Source organism: Saccopteryx bilineata, chromosome 2, assembly GCF_036850765.1.
Source record: "Saccopteryx bilineata isolate mSacBil1 chromosome 2, mSacBil1_pri_phased_curated, whole genome shotgun sequence".
Lineage (NCBI taxonomy): Eukaryota > Metazoa > Chordata > Mammalia > Chiroptera > Emballonuridae > Saccopteryx > Saccopteryx bilineata.
In genome coordinates this window covers 392,742,940-392,768,075 of record NC_089491.1, presented here as the reverse complement: position 1 = coordinate 392,768,075, position 25,136 = coordinate 392,742,940, and the positions used below count along the sequence as shown (strand labels likewise).

Sequence of the window (25,136 nt, the reverse complement as noted above, 5' to 3'; positions counted from 1 at the left end):
GGGAGGAGAGTCAGTGCCTCTGAGTAGGTGACAGTCTAAGGGAGGAGAGTCAGTGCCTCTGAGTAGGTGACAGTCTAAGGGAGGAGAGTCAGTGCCTCTGAGTAGTCAGGTGCTGCATGTGACAGTCTAAGGGAAGAGAGTCAGTACCTCTGAGTAGTCAGGTGCTGCATGTGACAGTCTAAGGGAGGAGAGTCAGTGCCTCTGAGTAGTCAGGTGCTGCATGTGACAGTCTAAGGGAAGAGAGTCAGTACCTCTGAGTAGTCAGGTGCTGCATGTGACAGTCTAAGGGAGGAGAGTCAGTGCCTCTGAGTAGTCAGGTGCTGCATGTGACAGTCTAAGGGAGGAGAGTCAGTGCCTCTGAGTAGTCAGGTGCTGCATGTGACAGTCTAAGGGAAGAGAGTCAGTGCCTCTGAGTAGTCAGGTGCTGCATGTGACAGTCTAAGGGAAGAGAGTCAGTACCTCTGAGTAGTCAGGTGCTGCATGTGACAGTCTAAGGGAGGAGAGTCAGTGCCTCTGAGTAGTCAGGTGCTGCATGTGACAGTCTAAGGGAGGAGAGTCAGTGCCTCTGAGTAGGTGACAGTCTAAGGGAGGAGAGTCAGTGCCTCTGAGTAGTCAGGTGCTGCATGTGACAGTCTAAGGGAGGAGAGTCAGTACCTCTGAGTAGGTGACAGTCTAAGGGAAGAGAGTCAGTGCCTCTGAGCAGTCAGGTGCTGCATGTGACAGTCTAAGGGAGGAGAGTCAGTACCTCTGAGTAGGTGACAGTCTAAGGTAGGAGAGTCAGTACCTCTGAGTAGTCAGGTGCTGCATGTGACAGTCTAAGGGAGGAGAGTCAGTACCTCTGAGTAGGTGACAGTCTAAGGGAAGAGAGTCAGTGCCTCTGAGTAGTCAGGTGCTGCATGTGACAGTCTAAGGGAGGAGAGTCAGTGCCTCTGAGTAGGTGACAGTCTAAGGGAGGAGAGTCAGTGCCTCTGAGTATGTGACAGTCTAAGGGAAGAGAGTCAGTGCCTCTGAGTAGGTGACAGTCTAAGGGAGGAGAGTCAGTGCCTCTGAGCAGTCAGGTGCTGCATGTGACAGTCTAAGGGAAGAGAGTCAGTGCCTCTGAGTAGTCAGGTGCTGCATGTGACAGTCTAAGGGAGGAGAGTCAGTACCTCTGAGTAGGTGACAGTCTAAGGGAGGAGAGTCAGTGCCTCTGAGTAGTCAGGTGCTGCATGTGACAGTCTAAGGGAGGAGAGTCAGTACCTCTGAGTAGGTGACAGTCTAAGGGAAGAGAGTCAGTGCCTCTGAGTAGGTGACAGTCTAAGGGAGGAGAGTCAGTGCCTCTGAGTAGTCAGGTGCTGCATGTGACAGTCTAAGGGAGGAGAGTCAGTACCTCTGAGTAGGTGACAGTCTAAGGGAGGAGAGTCAGTGCCTCTGAGCAGTCAGGTGCTGCATGTGACAGTCTAAGGGAGGAGAGTCAGTGCCTCTGAGTAGGTGACAGTCTAAGGGAGGAGAGTCAGTGCCTCTGAGTAGGTGACAGTCTAAGGGAGGAGAGTCAGTGCCTCTGAGTAGTCAGGTGCTGCATGTGACAGTCTAAGGGAAGAGAGTCAGTACCTCTGAGTAGTCAGGTGCTGCATGTGACAGTCTAAGGGAGGAGAGTCAGTGCCTCTGAGTAGTCAGGTGCTGCATGTGACAGTCTAAGGGAGGAGAGTCAGTGCCTCTGAGTAGTCAGGTGCTGCATGTGACAGTCTAAGGGAGGAGAGTCAGTGCCTCTGAGTAGTCAGGTGCTGCATGTGACAGTCTAAGGGAGGAGAGTCAGTGCCTCTGAGTAGGTGACAGTCTAAGGGAGGAGAGTCAGTGCCTCTGAGTAGTCAGGTGCTGCATGTGACAGTCTAAGGGAGGAGAGTCAGTGCCTCTGAGCAGTCAGGTGCTGCATGTGACAGTCTAAGGGAGGAGAGTCAGTGCCTCTGAGCAGTCAGGTGCTGCATGTGACAGTCTAAGGGAGGAGAGTCAGTGCCTCTGAGTAGTCAGGTGCTGCATGTGACAGTCTAAGGGAGGAGAGTCAGTACCTCTGAGTAGGTGACAGTCTAAGGTAGGAGAGTCAGTACCTCTGAGTAGTCAGGTGCTGCATGTGACAGTCTAAGGGAAGAGAGTCAGTGCCTCTGAGTAGTCAGGTGCTGCATGTGACAGTCTAAGGGAGGAGAGTCAGTGCCTCTGAGCAGTCAGGTGCTGCATGTGACAGTCTAAGGGAGGAGAGTCAGTGCCTCTGAGTAGTCAGGTGCTGCATGTGACAGTCTAAGGGAGGAGAGTCAGTACCTCTGAGTATGTGACAGTCTAAGGGAAGAGAGTCAGTGCCTCTGAGTAGGTGACAGTCTAAGGGAGGAGAGTCAGTGCCTCTGAGTAGTCAGGTGCTGCATGTGACAGTCTAAGGGAGGAGAGTCAGTGCCTCTGAGTAGGTGACAGTCTAAGGGAAGAGAGTCAGTGCCTCTGAGTAGGTGACAGTCTAAGGGAGGAGAGTCAGTGCCTCTGAGCAGTCAGGTGCTGCATGTGACAGTCTAAGGGAGGAGAGTCAGTGCCTCTGAGTAGGTGACAGTCTAAGGGAGGAGAGTCAGTGCCTCTGAGTAGTCAGGTGCTGCATGTGACAGTCTAAGGGAGGAGAGTCAGTACCTCTGAGTAGGTGACAGTCTAAGGGAGGAGAGTCAGTGCCTCTGAGTAGTCAGGTGCTGCATGTGACAGTCTAAGGGAGGAGAGTCAGTGCCTCTGAGCAGTCAGGTGCTGCATGTGACAGTCTAAGGGAGGAGAGTCAGTGCCTCTGAGCAGTCAGGTGCTGCATGTGACAGTCTAAGGGAGGAGAGTCAGTACCTCTGAGCAGTCAGGTGCTGCATGTGACAGTCTAAGGGAGGAGAGTCAGTGCCTCTGAGTAGTCAGGTGCTGCATGTGACAGTCTAAGGGAGGAGAGTCACTGCCTCTGAGTAGTCAGGTGCTGCATGTGACAGTCTAAGGGAGGAGAGTCACTGCCTCTGAGTAGTCAGGTGCTGCATGTGACAGTCTAAGGGAAGAGAGTCAGTACCTCTGAGTATGTGACAGTCTAAGGGAAGAGAGTCAGTGCCTCTGAGTAGGTGACAGTCTAAGGGAGGAGAGTCAGTGCCTCTGAGTAGTCAGGTGCTGCATGTGACAGTCTAAGGGAAGAGAGTCAGTGCCTCTGAGTAGGTGACAGTCTAAGGGAAGAGAGTCAGTGCCTCTGAGTAGGTGACAGTCTAAGGGAAGAGAGTCAGTACCTCTGAGTAGGTGACAGTCTAAGGGAGGAGAGTCAGTGCCTCTGAGTAGTCAGGTGCTGCATGTGACAGTCTAAGGGAAGAGAGTCAGTGCCTCTGAGTAGTCAGGTGCTGCATGTGACAGTCTAAGGGAGGAGAGTCAGTGCCTCTGAGTAGTCAGGTGCTGCATGTGACAGTCTAAGGGAGGAGAGTCAGTACCTCTGAGTAGTCAGGTGCTGCATGTGACAGTCTAAGGGAGGAGAGTCAGTGCCTCTGAGTAGTCAGGTGCTGCATGTGACAGTCTAAGGGAGGAGAGTCAGTGCCTCTGAGTAGTCAGGTGCTGCATGTGACAGTCTAAGGGAGGAGAGTCAGTGCCTCTGAGTAGGTGACAGTCTAAGGGAGGAGAGTCAGTGCCTCTGAGTAGTCAGGTGCTGCATGTGACAGTCTAAGGGAGGAGAGTCAGTGCCTCTGAGTAGTCAGGTGCTGCATGTGACAGTCTAAGGGAGGAGAGTCAGTACCTCTGAGTAGGTGACAGTCTAAGGGAGGAGAGTCAGTGCCTCTGAGTAGTCAGGTGCTGCATGTGACAGTCTAAGGGAGGAGAGTCAGTACCTCTGAGTAGTCAGGTGCTGCATGTGACAGTCTAAGGGAGGAGAGTCAGTGCCTCTGAGTAGTCAGGTGCTGCATGTGACAGTCTAAGGGAGGAGAGTCAGTGCCTCTGAGTAGTCAGGTGCTGCATGTGACAGTCTAAGGGAGGAGAGTCAGTGCCTCTGAGTAGGTGACAGTCTAAGGGAGGAGAGTCAGTGCCTCTGAGTAGTCAGGTGCTGCATGTGACAGTCTAAGGGAAGAGAGTCAGTGCCTCTGAGTAGGTGACAGTCTAAGGGAAGAGAGTCAGTGCCTCTGAGTAGGTGACAGTCTAAGGGAAGAGAGTCAGTACCTCTGAGTATGTGACAGTCTAAGGGAGGAGAGTCAGTGCCTCTGAGTAGTCAGGTGCTGCATGTGACAGTCTAAGGGAAGAGAGTCAGTACCTCTGAGTAGTCAGGTGCTGCATGTGACAGTCTAAGGGAGGAGAGTCAGTGCCTCTGAGTAGTCAGGTGCTGCATGTGACAGTCTAAGGGAGGAGAGTCAGTGCCTCTGAGTAGTCAGGTGCTGCATGTGACAGTCTAAGGGAGGAGAGTCAGTGCCTCTGAGTAGGTGACAGTCTAAGGGAGGAGAGTCAGTGCCTCTGAGTAGTCAGGTGCTGCATGTGACAGTCTAAGGGAGGAGAGTCAGTGCCTCTGAGTAGGTGACAGTCTAAGGGAGGAGAGTCAGTGCCTCTGAGTAGTCAGGTGCTGCATGTGACAGTCTAAGGGAGGAGAGTCAGTGCCTCTGAGTAGTCAGGTGCTGCATGTGACAGTCTAAGGGAGGAGAGTCAGTACCTCTGAGTAGTCAGGTGCTGCATGTGACAGTCTAAGGGAGGAGAGTCAGTGCCTCTGAGTAGGTGACAGTCTAAGGGAGGAGAGTCAGTGCCTCTGAGTAGTCAGGTGCTGCATGTGACAGTCTAAGGGAAGAGAGTCAGTGCCTCTGAGTAGGTGACAGTCTAAGGGAAGAGAGTCAGTGCCTCTGAGTAGGTGACAGTCTAAGGGAAGAGAGTCAGTACCTCTGAGTATGTGACAGTCTAAGGGAGGAGAGTCAGTGCCTCTGAGTAGTCAGGTGCTGCATGTGACAGTCTAAGGGAAGAGAGTCAGTACCTCTGAGTAGTCAGGTGCTGCATGTGACAGTCTAAGGGAGGAGAGTCAGTGCCTCTGAGTAGTCAGGTGCTGCATGTGACAGTCTAAGGGAGGAGAGTCAGTGCCTCTGAGTAGTCAGGTGCTGCATGTGACAGTCTAAGGGAGGAGAGTCAGTGCCTCTGAGTAGGTGACAGTCTAAGGGAGGAGAGTCAGTGCCTCTGAGTAGTCAGGTGCTGCATGTGACAGTCTAAGGGAGGAGAGTCAGTGCCTCTGAGTAGTCAGGTGCTGCATGTGACAGTCTAAGGGAGGAGAGTCAGTGCCTCTGAGTAGGTGACAGTCTAAGGGAGGAGAGTCAGTGCCTCTGAGTAGTCAGGTGCTGCATGTGACAGTCTAAGGGAGGAGAGTCAGTGCCTCTGAGTAGTCAGGTGCTGCATGTGACAGTCTAAGGGAGGAGAGTCAGTGCCTCTGAGTAGTCAGGTGCTGCATGTGACAGTCTAAGGGAGGAGAGTCAGTGCCTCTGAGTAGGTGACAGTCTAAGGGAGGAGAGTCAGTGCCTCTGAGTAGTCAGGTGCTGCATGTGACAGTCTAAGGGAGGAGAGTCAGTGCCTCTGAGTAGTCAGGTGCTGCATGTGACAGTCTAAGGGAGGAGAGTCAGTACCTCTGAGTATGTGACAGTCTAAGGGAGGAGAGTCACTGCCTCTGAGTAGTCAGGTGCTGCATGTGACAGTCTAAGGGAAGAGAGTCAGTACCTCTGAGTATGTGACAGTCTAAGGGAAGAGAGTCAGTGCCTCTGAGTAGGTGACAGTCTAAGGGAGGAGAGTCACTGCCTCTGAGTAGTCAGGTGCTGCATGTGACAGTCTAAGGGAAGAGAGTCAGTACCTCTGAGTATGTGACAGTCTAAGGGAAGAGAGTCAGTGCCTCTGAGTAGGTGACAGTCTAAGGGAGGAGAGTCAGTGCCTCTGAGTAGTCAGGTGCTGCATGTGACAGTCTAAGGGAAGAGAGTCAGTGCCTCTGAGTAGGTGACAGTCTAAGGGAAGAGAGTCAGTGCCTCTGAGTAGGTGACAGTCTAAGGGAAGAGAGTCAGTACCTCTGAGTAGGTGACAGTCTAAGGGAGGAGAGTCAGTGCCTCTGAGTAGTCAGGTGCTGCATGTGACAGTCTAAGGGAAGAGAGTCAGTACCTCTGAGTAGTCAGGTGCTGCATGTGACAGTCTAAGGGAGGAGAGTCAGTGCCTCTGAGTAGTCAGGTGCTGCATGTGACAGTCTAAGGGAGGAGAGTCAGTGCCTCTGAGTAGTCAGGTGCTGCATGTGACAGTCTAAGGGAGGAGAGTCAGTGCCTCTGAGTAGGTGACAGTCTAAGGGAGGAGAGTCAGTGCCTCTGAGTAGTCAGGTGCTGCATGTGACAGTCTAAGGGAGGAGAGTCAGTGCCTCTGAGTAGTCAGGTGCTGCATGTGACAGTCTAAGGGAGGAGAGTCAGTACCTCTGAGCAGTCAGGTGCTGCATGTGACAGTCTAAGGGAAGAGAGTCAGTACCTCTGAGTAGTCAGGTGCTGCATGTGACAGTCTAAGGGAAGAGAGTCAGTACCTCTGAGTATGTGACAGTCTAAGGGAAGAGAGTCAGTGCCTCTGAGTAGGTGACAGTCTAAGGGAGGAGAGTCAGTGCCTCTGAGTAGTCAGGTGCTGCATGTGACAGTCTAAGGGAGGAGAGTCAGTGCCTCTGAGTAGGTGACAGTCTAAGGGAGGAGAGTCAGTACCTCTGAGTAGTCAGGTGCTGCATGTGACAGTCTAAGGGAGGAGAGTCAGTGCCTCTGAGTAGTCAGGTGCTGCATGTGACAGTCTAAGGGAGGAGAGTCAGTGCCTCTGAGTAGGTGACAGTCTAAGGGAGGAGAGTCAGTGCCTCTGAGTAGTCAGGTGCTGCATGTGACAGTCTAAGGGAGGAGAGTCAGTGCCTCTGAGTAGGTGACAGTCTAAGGGAGGAGAGTCAGTGCCTCTGAGTAGTCAGGTGCTGCATGTGACAGTCTAAGGGAGGAGAGTCAGTGCCTCTGAGCAGTCAGGTGCTGCATGTGACAGTCTAAGGGAGGAGAGTCAGTGCCTCTGAGTAGTCAGGTGCTGCATGTGACAGTCTAAGGGAGGAGAGTCAGTGCCTCTGAGTAGTCAGGTGCTGCATGTGACAGTCTAAGGGAAGAGAGTCAGTACCTCTGAGTAGTCAGGTGCTGCATGTGACAGTCTAAGGGAGGAGAGTCAGTGCCTCTGAGCAGTCAGGTGCTGCATGTGACAGTCTAAGGGAGGAGAGTCAGTGCCTCTGAGTAGGTGACAGTCTAAGGGAGGAGAGTCAGTGCCTCTGAGTAGTCAGGTGCTGCATGTGACAGTCTAAGGGAGGAGAGTCAGTGCCTCTGAGCAGTCAGGTGCTGCATGTGACAGTCTAAGGGAGGAGAGTCAGTGCCTCTGAGTAGTCAGGTGCTGCATGTGACAGTCTAAGGGAGGAGAGTCAGTGCCTCTGAGTAGGTGACAGTCTAAGGGAGGAGAGTCAGTGCCTCTGAGTATGTGACAGTCTAAGGGAGGAGAGTCAGTGCCTCTGAGCAGTCAGGTGCTGCATGTGACAGTCTAAGGGAGGAGAGTCAGTGCCTCTGAGTAGTCAGGTGCTGCATGTGACAGTCTAAGGGAGGAGAGTCAGTACCTCTGAGTAGGTGACAGTCTAAGGGAGGAGAGTCAGTGCCTCTGAGTAGTCAGGTGCTGCATGTGACAGTCTAAGGGAGGAGAGTCAGTGCCTCTGAGCAGTCAGGTGCTGCATGTGACAGTCTAAGGGAGGAGAGTCAGTGCCTCTGAGTAGTCAGGTGCTGCATGTGACAGTCTAAGGGAGGAGAGTCAGTGCCTCTGAGTAGTCAGGTGCTGCATGTGACAGTCTAAGGGAGGAGAGTCAGTGCCTCTGAGTAGTCAGGTGCTGCATGTGACAGTCTAAGGGAGGAGAGTCAGTGCCTCTGAGTAGTCAGGTGCTGCATGTGACAGTCTAAGGGAGGAGAGTCAGTACCTCTGAGTAGTCAGGTGCTGCATGTGACAGTCTAAGGGAGGAGAGTCAGTGCCTCTGAGTAGTCAGGTGCTGCATGTGACAGTCTAAGGGAGGAGAGTCAGTACCTCTGAGTAGTCAGGTGCTGCATGTGACAGTCTAAGGGAGGAGAGTCAGTACCTCTGAGTAGGTGACAGTCTAAGGGAGGAGAGTCAGTGCCTCTGAGTAGTCAGGTGCTGCATGTGACAGTCTAAGGGAGGAGAGTCAGTGCCTCTGAGTAGGTGACAGTCTAAGGGAGGAGAGTCAGTGCCTCTGAGTAGTCAGGTGCTGCATGTGACAGTCTAAGGGAGGAGAGTCAGTACCTCTGAGTAGGTGACAGTCTAAGGGAGGAGAGTCAGTGCCTCTGAGTAGTCAGGTGCTGCATGTGACAGTCTAAGGGAGGAGAGTCAGTACCTCTGAGTAGGTGACAGTCTAAGGGAGGAGAGTCAGTGCCTCTGAGTAGTCAGGTGCTGCATGTGACAGTCTAAGGGAGGAGAGTCAGTGCCTCTGAGCAGTCAGGTGCTGCATGTGACAGTCTAAGGGAAGAGAGTCAGTGCCTCTGAGTAGTCAGGTGCTGCATGTGACAGTCTAAGGGAGGAGAGTCAGTGCCTCTGAGTAGTCAGGTGCTGCATGTGACAGTCTAAGGGAGGAGAGTCAGTGCCTCTGAGTAGTCAGGTGCTGCATGTGACAGTCTAAGGGAGGAGAGTCAGTGCCTCTGAGTAGTCAGGTGCTGCATGTGACAGTCTAAGGGAGGAGAGTCAGTGCCTCTGAGTAGTCAGGTGCTGCATGTGACAGTCTAAGGGAGGAGAGTCAGTACCTCTGAGTAGTCAGGTGCTGCATGTGACAGTCTAAGGGAGGAGAGTCAGTACCTCTGAGTAGGTGACAGTCTAAGGGAGGAGAGTCAGTGCCTCTGAGTAGTCAGGTGCTGCATGTGACAGTCTAAGGGAGGAGAGTCAGTGCCTCTGAGTAGGTGACAGTCTAAGGGAGGAGAGTCAGTGCCTCTGAGTAGTCAGGTGCTGCATGTGACAGTCTAAGGGAGGAGAGTCAGTGCCTCTGAGTAGGTGACAGTCTAAGGGAGGAGAGTCAGTGCCTCTGAGCAGTCAGGTGCTGCATGTGACAGTCTAAGGGAGGAGAGTCAGTACCTCTGAGTAGTCAGGTGCTGCATGTGACAGTCTAAGGGAGGAGAGTCAGTACCTCTGAGTAGTCAGGTGCTGCATGTGACAGTCTAAGGGAAGAGAGTCAGTGCCTCTGAGTAGTCAGGTGCTGCATGTGACAGTCTAAGGGAGGAGAGTCAGTGCCTCTGAGCAGTCAGGTGCTGCATGTAACAGTCTAAGGGAGGAGAGTCAGTGCCTCTGAGTAGTCAGGTGCTGCATGTGACAGTCTAAGGGAGGAGAGTCAGTGCCTCTGAGTAGTCAGGTGCTGCATGTGACAGTCTAAGGGAGGAGAGTCAGTGCCTCTGAGTAGGTGACAGTCTAAGGGAGGAGAGTCACTGCCTCTGAGTAGTCAGGTGCTGCATGTGACAGTCTAAGGGAGGAGAGTCAGTGCCTCTGAGTAGTCAGGTGCTGCATGTAACAGTCTAAGGGAGGAGAGTCAGTGCCTCTGAGTAGTCAGGTGCTGCATGTGACAGTCTAAGGGAGGAGAGTCAGTGCCTCTGAGCAGTCAGGTGCTGCATGTGACAGTCTAAGGGAGGAGAGTCAGTGCCTCTGAGTAGTCAGGTGCTGCATGTAACAGTCTAAGGGAGGAGAGTCAGTGCCTCTGAGTAGTCAGGTGCTGCATGTGACAGTCTAAGGGAGGAGAGTCAGTACCTCTGAGTAGGTGACAGTCTAAGGGAGGAGAGTCAGTGCCTCTGAGTAGTCAGGTGCTGCATGTGACAGTCTAAGGGAGGAGAGTCAGTACCTCTGAGTAGGTGACAGTCTAAGGGAAGAGAGTCAGTGCCTCTGAGTAGTCAGGTGCTGCATGTGACAGTCTAAGGGAGGAGAGTCAGTGCCTCTGAGCAGTCAGGTGCTGCATGTGACAGTCTAAGGGAGGAGAGTCAGTGCCTCTGAGTAGTCAGGTGCTGCATGTGACAGTCTAAGGGAGGAGAGTCAGTGCCTCTGAGTAGGTGACAGTCTAAGGGAAGAGAGTCAGTGCCTCTGAGTAGTCAGGTGCTGCATGTGACAGTCTAAGGGAGGAGAGTCAGTACCTCTGAGTAGTCAGGTGCTGCATGTGACAGTCTAAGGGAGGAGAGTCAGTACCTCTGAGTAGGTGACAGTCTAAGGGAGGAGAGTCAGTGCCTCTGAGTAGTCAGGTGCTGCATGTGACAGTCTAAGGGAGGAGAGTCAGTGCCTCTGAGTAGTCAGGTGCTGCATGTGACAGTCTAAGGGAGGAGAGTCAGTGCCTCTGAGCAGTCAGGTGCTGCATGTGACAGTCTAAGGGAGGAGAGTCAGTGCCTCTGAGCAGTCAGGTGCTGCATGTGACAGTCTAAGGGAGGAGAGTCAGTGCCTCTGAGTAGTCAGGTGCTGCATGTGACAGTCTAAGGGAGGAGAGTCAGTGCCTCTGAGTAGGTGACAGTCTAAGGGAGGAGAGTCAGTGCCTCTGAGTAGTCAGGTGCTGCATGTGACAGTCTAAGGGAGGAGAGTCAGTACCTCTGAGTAGGTGACAGTCTAAGGGAGGAGAGTCAGTGCCTCTGAGTAGTCAGGTGCTGCATGTGACAGTCTAAGGGAGGAGAGTCAGTACCTCTGAGTAGGTGACAGTCTAAGGGAGGAGAGTCAGTGCCTCTGAGCAGTCAGGTGCTGCATGTGACAGTCTAAGGGAGGAGAGTCAGTGCCTCTGAGTAGTCAGGTGCTGCATGTGACAGTCTAAGGGAGGAGAGTCAGTGCCTCTGAGTAGTCAGGTGCTGCATGTGACAGTCTAAGGGAGGAGAGTCAGTGCCTCTGAGCAGTCAGGTGCTGCATGTGACAGTCTAAGGGAAGAGAGTCAGTGCCTCTGAGTAGTCAGGTGCTGCATGTGACAGTCTAAGGGAGGAGAGTCAGTACCTCTGAGTAGGTGACAGTCTAAGGGAGGAGAGTCAGTGCCTCTGAGTAGTCAGGTGCTGCATGTGACAGTCTAAGGGAGGAGAGTCAGTACCTCTGAGTAGGTGACAGTCTAAGGGAGGAGAGTCAGTGCCTCTGAGCAGTCAGGTGCTGCATGTGACAGTCTAAGGGAGGAGAGTCAGTGCCTCTGAGCAGTCAGGTGCTGCATGTGACAGTCTAAGGGAGGAGAGTCAGTGCCTCTGAGTAGTCAGGTGCTGCATGTGACAGTCTAAGGGAGGAGAGTCAGTGCCTCTGAGCAGTCAGGTGCTGCATGTGACAGTCTAAGGGAGGAGAGTCAGTGCCTCTGAGTAGTCAGGTGCTGCATGTGACAGTCTAAGGGAGGAGAGTCAGTGCCTCTGAGCAGTCAGGTGCTGCATGTGACAGTCTAAGGGAGGAGAGTCAGTGCCTCTGAGCAGTCAGGTGCTGCATGTGACAGTCTAAGGGAAGAGAGTCAGTGCCTCTGAGTAGTCAGGTGCTGCATGTGACAGTCTAAGGGAGGAGAGTCAGTGCCTCTGAGCAGTCAGGTGCTGCATGTGACAGTCTAAGGGAGGAGAGTCAGTGCCTCTGAGTAGTCAGGTGCTGCATGTGACAGTCTAAGGGAGGAGAGTCAGTACCTCTGAGTAGGTGACAGTCTAAGGGAGGAGAGTCAGTGCCTCTGAGTAGTCAGGTGCTGCATGTGACAGTCTAAGGGAGGAGAGTCAGTGCCTCTGAGTAGTCAGGTGCTGCATGTGACAGTCTAAGGGAGGAGAGTCAGTGCCTCTGAGCAGTCAGGTGCTGCATGTGACAGTCTAAGGGAGGAGAGTCAGTGCCTCTGAGTAGTCAGGTGCTGCATGTGACAGTCTAAGGGAGGAGAGTCAGTGCCTCTGAGCAGTCAGGTGCTGCATGTGACAGTCTAAGGGAGGAGAGTCAGTGCCTCTGAGCAGTCAGGTGCTGCATGTGACAGTCTAAGGGAGGAGAGTCAGTACCTCTGAGTAGTCAGGTGCTGCATGTGACAGTCTAAGGGAGGAGAGTCAGTGCCTCTGAGCAGTCAGGTGCTGCATGTGACAGTCTAAGGGAGGAGAGTCAGTGCCTCTGAGCAGTCAGGTGCTGCATGTGACAGTCTAAGGGAAGAGAGTCAGTGCCTCTGAGTAGGTGACAGTCTAAGGGAGGAGAGTCAGTACCTCTGAGCAGTCAGGTGCTGCATGTGACAGTCTAAGGGAGGAGAGTCAGTGCCTCTGAGTAGTCAGGTGCTGCATGTGACAGTCTAAGGGAGGAGAGTCAGTGCCTCTGAGTAGGTGACAGTCTAAGGGAGGAGAGTCAGTGCCTCTGAGTAGTCAGGTGCTGCATGTGACAGTCTAAGGGAGGAGAGTCAGTACCTCTGAGTAGTCAGGTGCTGCATGTGACAGTCTAAGGGAGGAGAGTCAGTACCTCTGAGTAGGTGACAGTCTAAGGGAGGAGAGTCAGTGCCTCTGAGTAGTCAGGTGCTGCATGTGACAGTCTAAGGGAGGAGAGTCAGTGCCTCTGAGCAGTCAGGTGCTGCATGTGACAGTCTAAGGGAGGAGAGTCAGTGCCTCTGAGCAGTCAGGTGCTGCATGTGACAGTCTAAGGGAGGAGAGTCAGTGCCTCTGAGCAGTCAGGTGCTGCATGTGACAGTCTAAGGGAGGAGAGTCAGTGCCTCTGAGCAGTCAGGTGCTGCATGTGACAGTCTAAGGGAGGAGAGTCAGTGCCTCTGAGCAGTCAGGTGCTGCATGTGACAGTCTAAGGGAGGAGAGTCAGTGCCTCTGAGTAGTCAGGTGCTGCATGTGACAGTCTAAGGGAGGAGAGTCAGTGCCTCTGAGCAGTCAGGTGCTGCATGTGACAGTCTAAGGGAGGAGAGTCAGTGCCTCTGAGTAGTCAGGTGCTGCATGTGACAGTCTAAGGGAGGAGAGTCAGTGCCTCTGAGTAGTCAGGTGCTGCATGTGACAGTCTAAGGGAGGAGAGTCAGTGCCTCTGAGTAGTCAGGTGCTGCATGTGACAGTCTAAGGGAGGAGAGTCAGTGCCTCTGAGCAGTCAGGTGCTGCATGTGACAGTCTAAGGGAGGAGAGTCAGTGCCTCTGAGCAGTCAGGTGCTGCATGTGACAGTCTAAGGGAGGAGAGTCAGTGCCTCTGAGTAGTCAGGTGCTGCATGTGACAGTCTAAGGGAGGAGAGTCAGTGCCTCTGAGTAGTCAGGTGCTGCATGTGACAGTCTAAGGGAGGAGAGTCAGTGCCTCTGAGTAGTCAGGTGCTGCATGTTTTAAACATCCTTGCAGCACACGGGCAGAAAGGCACTGCTTTAAATAAAGCAGTTAACTATGTTTTGTGGTTTTGAGAGAATGTTGCCAGTCCTTTGAAATGTAATCAAAGGTGCTTTGGCAAATTGGTCACTGCTAATGAAGGTTATCAGTTTGTGTGTATGTCGAGTGTTCAGGAAAGCCAGTAGTTTGGAGGAGTGAGTGACTTAATCAGGTGTCTATACAGTCTGTTCTTGACAGGGTTATCGGTCGCCCGGGGTGTTGCAAGTGCAGATCTCTCCTGAGAATCAAGGAAGGCTGTATGGCGGTGTCCTGAGCTAAGCCTTGAAGAAGTACATGATCGAGATTGAAGAAAGGGATGAGATGAACCAGGGGGACTGAGTTCACGGGGGGGGGGGTTGGGAGGGTTGGGGGGGTCATTAAGTTTAAGCCCCCTGGGTGGAAGAAATTATTGGAACAACGACTATTCACGTGACCGTGTTTACTGAGCGCGGAGAGGTCCAGAACAGCAAAGAGGAACGTTTATGGTCAGAGAACAAACTGAATTAGGGGTTTTCGGGAGGTCCAGAGCTCCGGGCAGGGTCCCTCTGGGCCTGGGGTGCCAGGGGTCTTGGGCAGAAGTGCTGGGACTGCAGGTGGAGCGGGCGAGGAGCCTACGAGAGGAGAGCTGGCCAGACCAGAGTGTGGGGCAGCCAGGAGGGGGTCAGGACCCTGCGAGGCTGGGCACGTGCACACTGCTCACGAAGTGAGGGCATATTTCAACGTGAATATGAAGCAATAAAAAAATTTTGATTTTTTTATTTTCATTAAACAAGAACATCAGAAAAGGAAACGACAAGTAAAGAAAGTTCGACTGTGCAAATGAGATGCAAATGAGATGCAAATGAGATGCAAAACCAGTGTCATTTCTTTGGTGGAAACGCACTGTACAAAGGCTAAGAGGGCTGGGGTGTCGCACGTTCCCTGACCCCTCATTTCTGTGAGCAGTGGACTTGAGCATCGGAGAGGATGCACTCCACTGAGGATGGTGAACTCGGTCTCAGAGCACTAAGGGCCCGTCCAGCCTTTCTCCCTGAGGTGTTCATACTGTCAACACAGTGTTTTCAACTGAGGCCACTAGGGAGCCGTGTAAGAAACGTCCTCACCCTGCGGACGGTGGTGCAGGTGGTCTGGGGTCTCCAGGTGATTGCAAGGTGCAGCCCGCATTGAAAGCCGTGGTCAGCCCTGGCCGGTTGGCTCAGTGGTAGAGCGTCGGCCTGGCGTGCGGAAGTCCTGGGTTCGATTCCCGACCAGGGCACACAGGAGAAGCACCCATCTGCTTCTCCACCTCTCCCCCTCTCCTTCCTCTCTGTCTCTCTCTTCCCCTCCTGCAGCCGAGGCTCCATTGGAGCAAAGTTGGCCCGGGCACTGAGGATGGCTCTGTGGCCTCTGCCTCCGGCACTAGAATGGCTCTGATTGCGGCAGAGCGATGCCCCAGAGGGGCAGAGCATCGCCCCCTGGTGGGCATACCGGGTGGATCCTGGTCGGGCGCATGTGGAAGTCTGTCTGACTGTCTCCCCATTTCCAACTTCAGAAAAATACAAAAAAAAAAAAAAAGTGGTTGATGGTGCTGGAGCTGGGACCCGGGGACATGCAGGTCAGCGAGCTGCTGGCATGGTCCCTGCCAGCAGACGGGCTGTTTGTGGACAGTGCGGTGGACCGTGCTCGCTTTGGTTTGAAAGTAAGTTGAGCTCTTTGGCAAGGCTTTGAGGTGTGGTGCCAGTTCAGGAGTTTTGTGTTTCTGTTTGACATCGTCAGTGCTGATGAGAGGGCCTTGGAAGGTCTTTGAACCTTGTCTAATTGACCAGCACAGGATTGATCTTCTGAGTGGTTTCTCTGTTGGGTGAACAGGCTGGTAGAAATAAGCAGCCCAGAGAGAGAGGAGACAAGGAAATGTAGGTAGCTCAGCAGACTTTCTGTGAAGGCCTTGATAGTCAACATTAGGCGTTGCAGGCCGTAGGGTCACTGCCGCAGCTACACAGCTCTGCAGAAGCACAGCCTCCGCTGATAGGGGGACAGATATGACCCTGAAATTAAAGAAGTCCTCCTCCTACAGCTGCTCTTGCGCCCACCCCGGGAGGGCCCCTGGGTAGGCTGCAGGAGACCCACGTGAACCCCTGGGACCGCGGGAGATGGTCAAGACGTGTGTGCGCCTTGGTTATTGTCCTTGACAGGCCAGGAGTCTTGAGTCCACTGCTGTTATAGGTTCTGCTCGCTTACAGTGGGATCACCGCCTGATAAACCCCATTATCACACTTACGGGCGCTGCCGTGGCCTGGCATGAGGCCGCATCGCGCCACGTGTCACCAGCGGAGATCAGAAATGATCAGACTTCGAAGCACGGCTTCTACTGACTGCGTCTCGCTGTGGTTCCTTCCTAAGTCGGAGAAACCAGGAGCTGAACCCTCGTGGGTGGGCAGTCGGCGCTGTGAGAGGACCGAGCGGGCGTGGATGTCGTCCTTACTGACGGAGCTGAGATACAGGTCTGTTTGTGATGCTTAAGCACTGCTGTTTTTCGTAGGAATTTTATGGAGACAATGTGAAAGAATCTCCCGATTACGAAAGGATCATCACCGCACGTCATTTTAAGAGGGTGCTCAGTTTGCTCCAGGGACAGAAGATCGCGCTTGGTGGGGAGGCAGACGAGGCCACCCGCTACATCGGTAATGGGGTTCACCTGTTCTCACCGGGAGGGGCGGTTGGACAGTTGTTAATTGACCCTAGTTACCAACACTAAATATCAACTATCAAATACAGTCTTTGTTGTAAATAAACTGTTTGAAGGTGATCACATATGCACACATGCTTTTAATAAGACCGTGTGTCACACTGTTTCTGTTTTTTGTTTTTCTTTACATATATTTTTATCTAATTTTCTTCTTCCCTACTACGCCGAGAAGCAGAATAGAACTTTATGAAATTATTTGCAGTTGATGGCTGGAAACACGGCGGGAAACAGCCACAATTCTACAACTAGCTGCCGCAGGACTGTGGCAGAAATAATTTTTTTGATTGATCATGCTTAACGTTACATATTTACTTTCTTTTTGTGTTTTTTTATTCTTTGCCGTGCCTACGTCTTTGTTCTGTTTTAATAAAGTAACAGAAGAATTAGTTATTTGGTGAAAACTGCCCCACCGAGCTTTGCTTGTCTTCTTACCAGCTAGGCTGCTGTGCATTACAAAAACCTAGCTTTACAGCTTAGACTCACTAAGGAAAAACGTCCCCTCCTTGCATAGGGAGCAGCCCCCAAACTCTTCCTGCTGCTGGCTCGGTGGTTCAGTAATCCCTCTGTTCCAGACCTGCCCTCCCGCCCTCAGCATGTTGGCTTTGTCCACTTCGGGCTCATCAGTGGCAGGAGGAGAGGTCCATCCTGATTCGTTTGGACTCGTTAGGAACTTGCCCCGTGACCTGGAGTCAGGGTCACATTATCTGAGCACTTGACTGTGCAGAGGAGGGTGGACACCCCAAGCCAAAAATCAGTTCTGACCCGCCCCGGGGCAGTAGTGGGCAGTGGGTTGGGGGTGACAGCGTATACGCCCCCAGAGTGTGTCCACCACGTTACCAGAAGCAGCTCCTAGGACCCTGGAGGAAAGGGGAGGAGCAGACGTGTTATTGTCAGGTGTCTTCCGTTTTAGTTGATGGCCCAGCTTGCTGACGGGTCCCTCTGAGTATCTGCCCAGTGACCGACGGGCGCGGGTGCTGGGACGCTCGGCCAGGCTCTGCCAGGCTCTGCCAGGCTCTGCCAGGCTCTGCCGGGGCCCAGGCTGCCTTCCTGTCGTGCGCCCTTCCCCACAGTTGGTGGAGCCGTTAACCAGGGTTAGGGAGCCTTGACCATTCAGATAGGTTTTCTTACTCTGTTATGGAATGGGAGTGTTCGTTTGATCCACAGAGGGGCTGTCTGTGCCCCCAGGAAAGTGTCAACATGCCCCCCTGTTGGGAAGATGGACATGAGCGAGGCCATGGAGGGGTTAATGGTGGATAGATGTGTGCAGGTCTCTCTCCCTGTCTTGGTTTGTCTGAGAATCCTCTGACCCACGTGCCTGGAGACCCTGAACTTGCACAGTTCTTCCACATACTCGGAATGTGTTCTTTAACGCTGATCCGTGGCTGGAAAGGGGGAAGGGTGGTGGTGGCCCGCTGAGGAAACGGAGGTGCGGGGTTGGCACTTGCGATTTCCTGTCGCGTGTCCGTCCACTTCGCTCGGTTCCGTTTCAGCCCCCACCGTCCTCACTGACGTCGACCCCGAAACCAAGGTGATGCAGGAGGAGATTTTTGGGCCAATTCTTCCGATCGTGCCTGTAAAGAACGCTGAGGAGGCCATCAAGTTCATCAATGACCGCGAGAAGCCCTTGGCTTTATATGTATTTTCTCGTAACAAGAAGGTAAGCGTCACAGAACCGCAGGCTCTTGTAGGCCTGTCACAGGCCAGGTCCCTCGTTGCAGCGAAGCACATGGCAGTTACTTGTGTAATACTAGAAGTCCACCAACCGGGGACTGGGTAATGAGGCCTTGGGGCTCTTGCGGTGACCTTTCCCATATTCCTTGAGGATAGAGCTGTGTCTGTGGTGGTGAGTGTCACAAGTATCTTGGCTCAGATACCTCCGGGATAATTGGGAGACTCCCGTGTCCCAGCATTAGAAGCTTCTCTGACATTCGTCCACCGAGCATTTCTGTGTAAGAGCCTTCCTCCTGTGCCGGGGGCATTCACAGCCGCTCAGGTGGGGGCTGAGCGGCACGGAAACCTCTGGCACCGTGACGGGAGTGGCTGTGGTGGCTTCCGTCGGGTTACTTTGCTGTTAGGATGGTAGAGCCGTGCTGAGCTGGGGGGCATGTCACACCACGTGGTGCCAGCAGGAAGAGCCCGGCCACTTTTCTGCCTCGCTTATTTACTCGCATCACAGAGGGATTGACCACTAAGGGACACTGGCCTCCTGGTGGGCAGGTAGGCTCAGGAGCCCTCTGAAGAAGAGCAAAGACTGAGAGGGGGAGATGGGGCGGCCAGGGTTTGAGGAGTGCCCAGTGGCGCTGTGGAGAGCGCTGATGCAACGTGCAGGTTGTGCTGTGGCTGCTTCAGGGGCCTGTGGTGCCGCTGAGACCCAGGTGTCTGCAGACACACTCAGTGAGACCAGGTGTGTGGGCTGTGGCCTGGCTGTCTGGCTGGGTGGATAGAGCATCAGCCCAGTGCGCAGATGGCCCAGGTTCTGTTCCCCGTCAGGACAGACATGAGAAGCGACCATCTGCTTCCCTCCCCTTTCCTCTCCCCCTCTCTCCCCCTCCCTCTCTCCTCCCTCTTCCCCTCCTGCAGCCAGTGGCTTCATTGGTTCCAGTGTCGGCCTGGGCACTGAGGATAGCTGAGCACTGAGAATAGCTTGGTTGATTCGAGCATCAGCCCCAGACGGGGTTACCAGGTGGCTCCCTGTCAGGCACATGCAGGAGTCTGTCTCACTATCTCCTGTCCTCTCACTTAAAAAAGAAAACAGACTTTGGATGAGTGGTGGTCTGACATTGTCAGTGACTATGGGTAACGTGGACGGGACCTGAAGCCTCAGGTCTGCCAGCCGGGGTGCACGTGGTGGGGAGCCTCCCAGCAGCTGGGTGACCTGTGGGAACCACGGTCCCTGCGACGTTTCCTGTGAGGAACTCTCAAGGGTTTGTTGTCACCAGGTGAAATGACATTGACTACTCAAGTGTCATTTTCCCTATTTGGTTCTTTATTTATTTATTTATTTATTTATTTTATTCATTTTAGAGAGAAGAGAGGGAGGGGGAGAGAGAGAGGAGAGAGAGACAGGGGGGAGGAGCTGGAAGCATCAGCTCCCATATGTGCCTTGACCAGGCAAGCCCAGGGTTTCAAACCGGCGACCCCAGCATTTTCAGGTCGACGCTTTATCCACTGCGCCACCACAGGTCAGGCTGGTTCTGAGGACAGCTGCTTATTTCTTCAAAAACTGGATGTTAAATCTTGCATTTCAGGGAAACCAAATGATACCCATAGTGCATATGCTGTAACTTAAAGTGGAAATAGTAAAAACTAGAGTATAGTCTGAACTGTCCATTATTTTAAAAAGTCTTTCTGCATGTGGAAGTCCCAGGTTCAATTCCCGGCCAGGGCACACAGGAGAAGCGCCCATCTGCTTCTCCACTCCTCCCCCCCCCCTTCCTCTCTGTCTCTCTCTTCCCCTCCCACAGCCAAGGCTCCATGGGAGCAAAGTTGACCCGGGCGCTGAGGATGGCTCCTTGGCCTCTGCCTCAGGTGCTAGAGTGGTTCTGGATGCAACAGAGTGACGCCCCAGAGGGACAGAGCATCGCCCCCTGGTGGGCGTGCCAGGTAGATCCCGGTCGGGCGCATGCAGGAGTCTGTCTGACTGCCTCCCCGTTTCCAACTTCAGAAAAATACAAAAAAAAATAAAAAGGCTTTTTGCTGCCCTTTGGGGTGGCCCAGCCCGAACAGGACTGACAGGGGCTGCCTCCCTCCAGTTACAAGATGTGCGTCTGAGAGGTTAGCTGGTGACCACATCTGCTGTCTGTCCTGTCCCGGGATCTGCCGCTCCTTGAGCTGTTCCTTGACTTGGGAAGAGCAGGAGACGCCCAGTGCTGTAGACAGGACAGGCAGAAGGGAGGTCGGTGCTGGTGAAGCTCTGGGGACCCTTTAGGTGGTCCGTGTGTTTGGCACGGTGCCCCCAAACTCGTCGTCATGCCAACCCGCATGAAGGCAGAGCGCACATCAGAGCACAGCGCCCGCTGTGGGCGCTGCTGACCCAGAGCCTTCGTTCCGTCCCTCAGCTTGTCCAGCGGCTGATCGACAGCACGTCCAGCGGGGGCGTCACCGTCAATGACGTCATCATGCACTTCATGCTCGCCTCTCTGCCCTTCGGAGGAGTGGGTGAGTCCTCGTGCTGCTCACAGCACCGTGCCAGAGTGTTCCACGCACAGCAGCTGCAGCTGCAGCCCCCTGCCTGAGGGTCCTGTCCTGAAAGAGACCTCCCCCGACACCTGGTGGGAAGTCCCCTTCCTGCCACCCCGCCGGGCCCCCCGCTGCGGGCTCACCGCCTCCGTCCTGAGGAGCGCTCACTGTCCTCTGTGATGATACTGTTCTTCCATCGCTTTACTTATTGTCCTCCCACATTTAGGGGGTTTAGGGGAGCCAACAGGTCTAATTAATAAGGCCCCTCTGTTAACCACCTGTCCCTGTTTAAGGCAGGCTTGTCCCAGGAGGCCCTGGCCTGCTCTCTGTCACTGTCACTGCCACAGGTCCCTCTCTAGGACGAGAGCACACCGCCAGGGGCCAGCACGGTGACAGACACGTGTGAGCGGTGGGTGGGTGGGGCTGGGGGGTTGTTTCAGGTTCCTGACCGGTGCTGGTGGCTCAGACGAGGGTGATGTCAGGGAGCTAGTAGAGAGGGAGTGGGTGTTTTGGGGGGTCAGACACAGTGTGCTGGTGGACTGGATGTGTTTGGTGTGGGAGAGGTAGAGAATGAGAGGCAGGGTAGGAGGAGGGCTGCAGTCCCTGTCCCGTCACTGCCCAGATCCCGGAAGGGCTGGGCCAGACTGTCCTGTCCGTCTTCGGTGCCGGTGGGACCTTGGCTCCCGCGAGCCGACGCGGCAGGGACCCTCGTGGCTCCACTGTCGGTCACGGGTGCCGGCGAGGTGCCAGTCGAGTGACTTGGGGTCAGTCCCTGTCGTCTTCAACGAGGCATCACTCTGCATCATTGACCAGCCCCTCTTTGTAACGAAACAACCCCCCCCCCCCGTGCAAAAGGACTAATTTAGGCATATTAAGAAAATTTGGAAAAGATAGAAGAACACAAAGAAAAAAAAACTTGAGATGACTCATAACTCATTATTTAAAGGTAACCTCTGGTGTTTTGGTACAAATTGCCGGATCCCCCCCCCCATCCTCCACTGTCATCTCACGGGCGGACCAGCAGCTGCCGCAGTGAACTGTTTCCTGGCCCTCCCCCCGTGCCTTATGCCACTGTGCCATTCACACACGTCTGCCCAGCAGTCTGCGCTTGCCTGTTCTCGGGCAGTGTGTCACCTGCCGTCCTGGCCGGTGTCCCTTCTAGGAGCGTGGAGGGGGCAGGTGGGGGTGTGGGGCTGGGGACACACAGAGCCACGTGGGACGGGAGGAGTGCCACGGGCTAGGTGCACGTTCCAGCTTTGCCCTTTCCCCTGGGGCAGGGGGCTCGACCCCACGGAGCTCCTTCCCCTCCCTGGGATGGGGGGCCGTGATGCTGGTTAACCTGCGCGGTGTGGTGACGGGGACATCAGAGCATGCACGGTGCTGTCCCTAGCGTCAGTGAGGGCCACTCGGCAGAGAGCGGCAGACCTCGCCCCCGCTGTTGGAGCGCATCCTGTTTTACGGGGAGGCTTACCTTGCTGGGGAATGCTGGAGAGGGTTCCCTGGAAGGAGCCCCCTGTGCTGGCCGAGACGTGAACTGGAGGTGCCCACGGCAGCCGGGAGAACTGTGGGTCCCGTGTCGGTGTGAAGACGGAGGGAGAGGGAAGTCGCTGGTGTCACCTACAGTGGAGCTGTTCTCTCTGTTTCCTGTGTTCCAGGTTTCAGTGGGATGGGAGCTTATCACGGAGAACACAGCTTCAATACCTTCTCTCACCAGCGTCCCTGTTTGTTAAAAAGTTTCAAGGGAGAAAGTGCTAACAAGCTCAGATATCCTCCCAACAGCCAGTCCAAGGTGGAGTGGTCAAAATTCTTCTTCCTGACACGGTTCAACAGAGGCAAGCTTGGTCTGCTATTCCTCGCCATGCTGGGCCTCGTGGCCGCCGTGCTCGCCAAGGTAAGGCCCGAGCGGCCGCCCGCCCTCCTCCGGGCTGGGCTTCCGTGCGCTCTGTCTCTCGTGTAGAGATAGGGCCGCAACCTGTCGCCTGCCGGCCGGCTCCTCTGGAGCCTGGCGGCCTCTGTCCTGCAAAGGCCCGGCCGAGGGTGTGCCGTGGAGACCTCCGCCACGGAGCCCGAGGGTCTTGGGGACAATGTGCTGACCTCTAGTCTGAGAGGGGCCGTGGGACCCGCCTGCGGACTTCTGAGCTGTGTGACCCTCGGGTCCTTGGGCTCCGGTGCCTTGGTGTCGGCTCTGTTCTCGCTTTGGCTGGAAGCATGTGGTGCGGGTGCAGGCGCGGGCCCGGTGCCGGCCGTCGAGGTGTGCAGCGTGCGGTGCGCGGCAGCCCGGTGCGGAGGGCAATCAGGAGCTCAGCTCTGGGGCTCGGTGTTACGGTGCGGGTTTGCTGAGGGCCATGTGTGCGCCCGTGGAGCTGTCAGCCGGCGGCCGTCTGCAGGGACGCAGGGAGGGTAGTGACGTCTGAAGAACAGAACAGGCTTGAGAGAGGCAGGGGTCAGCACGGAATGGCCATGGCTGTTTACGCCTGTGTTTCGTTCACCTTCAGTGTGAGAGGGGGTTGGCTCATCCTGGGGGCTCACTGCATCGGGGGAGCTGGAGACCGCTGCATCTGACCTCGTTTGGGTTTCCTCAGAAACACCGAGCCATGCTGAGCAGGAGGCCCTGGCTGGCCTTCCTGGCCGTCCCTGAGCGGCGGTGAGGAGCGCCCCGAGCCCAGCCCGCTCTGATAAGCGTGAGGTAGGAGCTCCCCTTCTCATTTGTGCAACGCGGGCAGCGTCTGGGTGCGTTCTCATCCAGGTATTTGTTTTTCCACAGCTGGAGGCTGGTGCTTGTTGAAAAACCAATGTCTCAATTATTTGTCTGCAGAGAGTTTGGCCTTTGGCCCAGGGTATCTGTGTTAGAGAACTTGTTAGAGAACTTGACTTTTTCGCAGTTTTGAAAGGGTGAGGCCAGGTTGCCGGAGGCTTGGAAACCGGAGAGGCGACCGCAGGACCAGGCCTGGAAGAAGCACAGGGCGTTCTCACGGAGAGGACGGTCACGTGCGGCCTCCTCCCGCCACGTGCGGCCTCCTCCCACCGGCCTGTCCAGACCGGTAGTCACCGTTTGGACACTGAGCTCTTTGTGTCCTAATACGAGAGTCTCCTAAAAATCTCTTTAAGTCAGTATTTTGTTTTTGGTTTAAAATAAAAAAAAAGTGACTTGAGAATTCACGTAGCAAACTTAGTGCGTGTGGTTTAGGGGCTCTGTTCTTCTTCTGCACCCTCCTGAGGTCCCCGGGGCGTTTGAGTCTCCTGTCCCTGCCTGCCTAGCTCGCCCTGTTCCCGAGACACCAGTCCCCCAACCAGAGACGCACCTTCTTGGTCGGGACGGGATTTCTTCGTCTCCTGGAGAATTTGGTCGGAGCTGACTGCACCCTCCCAGGTGCGTGCCCAGGAAAGCTCCCAAAGGCGCGCTGCCCCGAGCCAGACGGGCGGGAACAGGCCGGCCTCTGCACAGAGCGCCCGGAGGGTTTGGCAGACCAGCAGCAGCAGTGTGTGAAACAGTTTAGCTGGGAACAAGAAAGTGCGGTTTTGATTCCTGGCTTTGAGGTCAGCTCAGCGATGACTTTGGGCAAGGCCTTCTCTGAGCCGCCCCAGAGGCCTGGTTTAAACTGCTCAGTGCAGAGTGAGGGGTGGACACCAATGTCCAGGCCGCCCTCCGCTCCACCTCCATCCTCACCACCGTGAGGGGCTGTGCCAGTTGTTCAGACTGGGTTGAATTCAGAGTGAGACGAGCTGACGATCTGGTGTTTCTTTCCTCCTGGTTGCTTCTCTGCTCTTCTTCTCTCTGAGTTTGTTTGTTGTTGTTGTTTTTTTGTTGTTTTTTTTACAGAGACAGTCAGAGAGAGGGATAGACAGGGACAAACAGACAGGAACAGAGAGATGAGAAGCATCAATCATTAGTTTTTCATTGCGCATTGCAACACCTTAGTTGTTCATTGATTGCTTTCTCATATGTGCCTTGACCACGGGCCTTCAGCAGACTGAGTAACCCCTTGCTTGAGCCAGTGACCTTGGGTCCAAGCTGGTGAGATTTGCTCAAACCAGATGAGCCCGTGCTCTAGCTGGCAACCTCGGGGTCTCGAACCTGGGTCCTCTGCATTGCAGTCCGATGCTCTATCCACTGCGCCACCGCCTGGTCAGGCTGTCTCTGAGTTTTTATCCATTAAAAAAAATGAGGCCTTGGCTGGTTGGCTCAGTGGTAGAGCATCGGCCTGGCGTGCAGAGGTCCCGGGTTCGATTCCCGGCCAGGGCACATAGGAGAAGCGCCCATCTGCTTCTCCACCCCTCCCCCTCTCCTTCCTCTCTGTCTCTCTCTTCCCCTCCTGCAGCCAAGGCTCCATTGGAGCAAAAATGGCTCCGGCGCTGGGGATGGCTCCTTGGCCTCTGTCCCAGGCGCTAGAGTGGCTCTGGTCACAACAGAGCAACGCCCCGGAGGGGCAGAGCATCGCCCCCTGGTGGGCAGAGCGTGGCCTCCTGGTGGGCGTGCCGGGTGGATCCCGGTTGGGCGCATGCGGGAGTCTGTCTGACTGTCTCTCCCCGTTTCCAGCTTCAGAAAAATACAAAAAAAAAAAAAATGATACCACCTTTTATCTTAAATAAATGACTGAGCCTATATTGGTCATTTACTTGAGGAATCTTTATTATAAAATTGCAAACATTGGTTTAAAATTGCTTTTCTAAAATTGGAGGGGGAGAGAAGGAGATGGTTGCTTCTCCTGTGTGCCCTGACCGGGGATCAAACCCGGGACTTCCATATGTTGGGCCGATGCCACCGGCCAGGGCTAAAATTGATAAATGTCATTCGGCCTTTGAACGTGAAATACTACATGTACATGGAACGTTACCTGGCGGCATACCTCGGGAGGCAGGGAGGGAGTCAGTGCTGCGGTGGAGTCTTCGTGCTGCTGGCACGGTGGAGCAGGGT

The 25,136-nt window shown here is 54.5% G+C and overlaps 1 protein-coding gene across 2 annotated transcripts in view; it reads left to right on the top strand.

The window, feature by feature from the left end:
- ALDH3A2 (aldehyde dehydrogenase 3 family member A2) overlaps positions 1-25,136 on the top strand; it is a 39,978-nt gene that overhangs the window by 12,793 nt on the left and 2,049 nt on the right. The window contains exons 7-11 of one of the 2 annotated variants that reach the window (XM_066264380.1): positions 15,836-15,977; positions 17,533-17,699; positions 20,101-20,200; positions 21,877-22,112; positions 22,804-22,907. In XM_066264380.1, the coding sequence (XP_066120477.1) occupies positions 15,836-15,977; positions 17,533-17,699; positions 20,101-20,200; positions 21,877-22,112; positions 22,804-22,869 (711 nt within the window). In that variant the 3' untranslated portion in view covers positions 22,870-22,907. The remainder of the gene's footprint in view (positions 1-15,835; positions 15,978-17,532; positions 17,700-20,100; positions 20,201-21,876; positions 22,113-22,803; positions 22,908-25,136) is intronic. The other variant, XM_066264381.1, reaches the window with a different exon arrangement.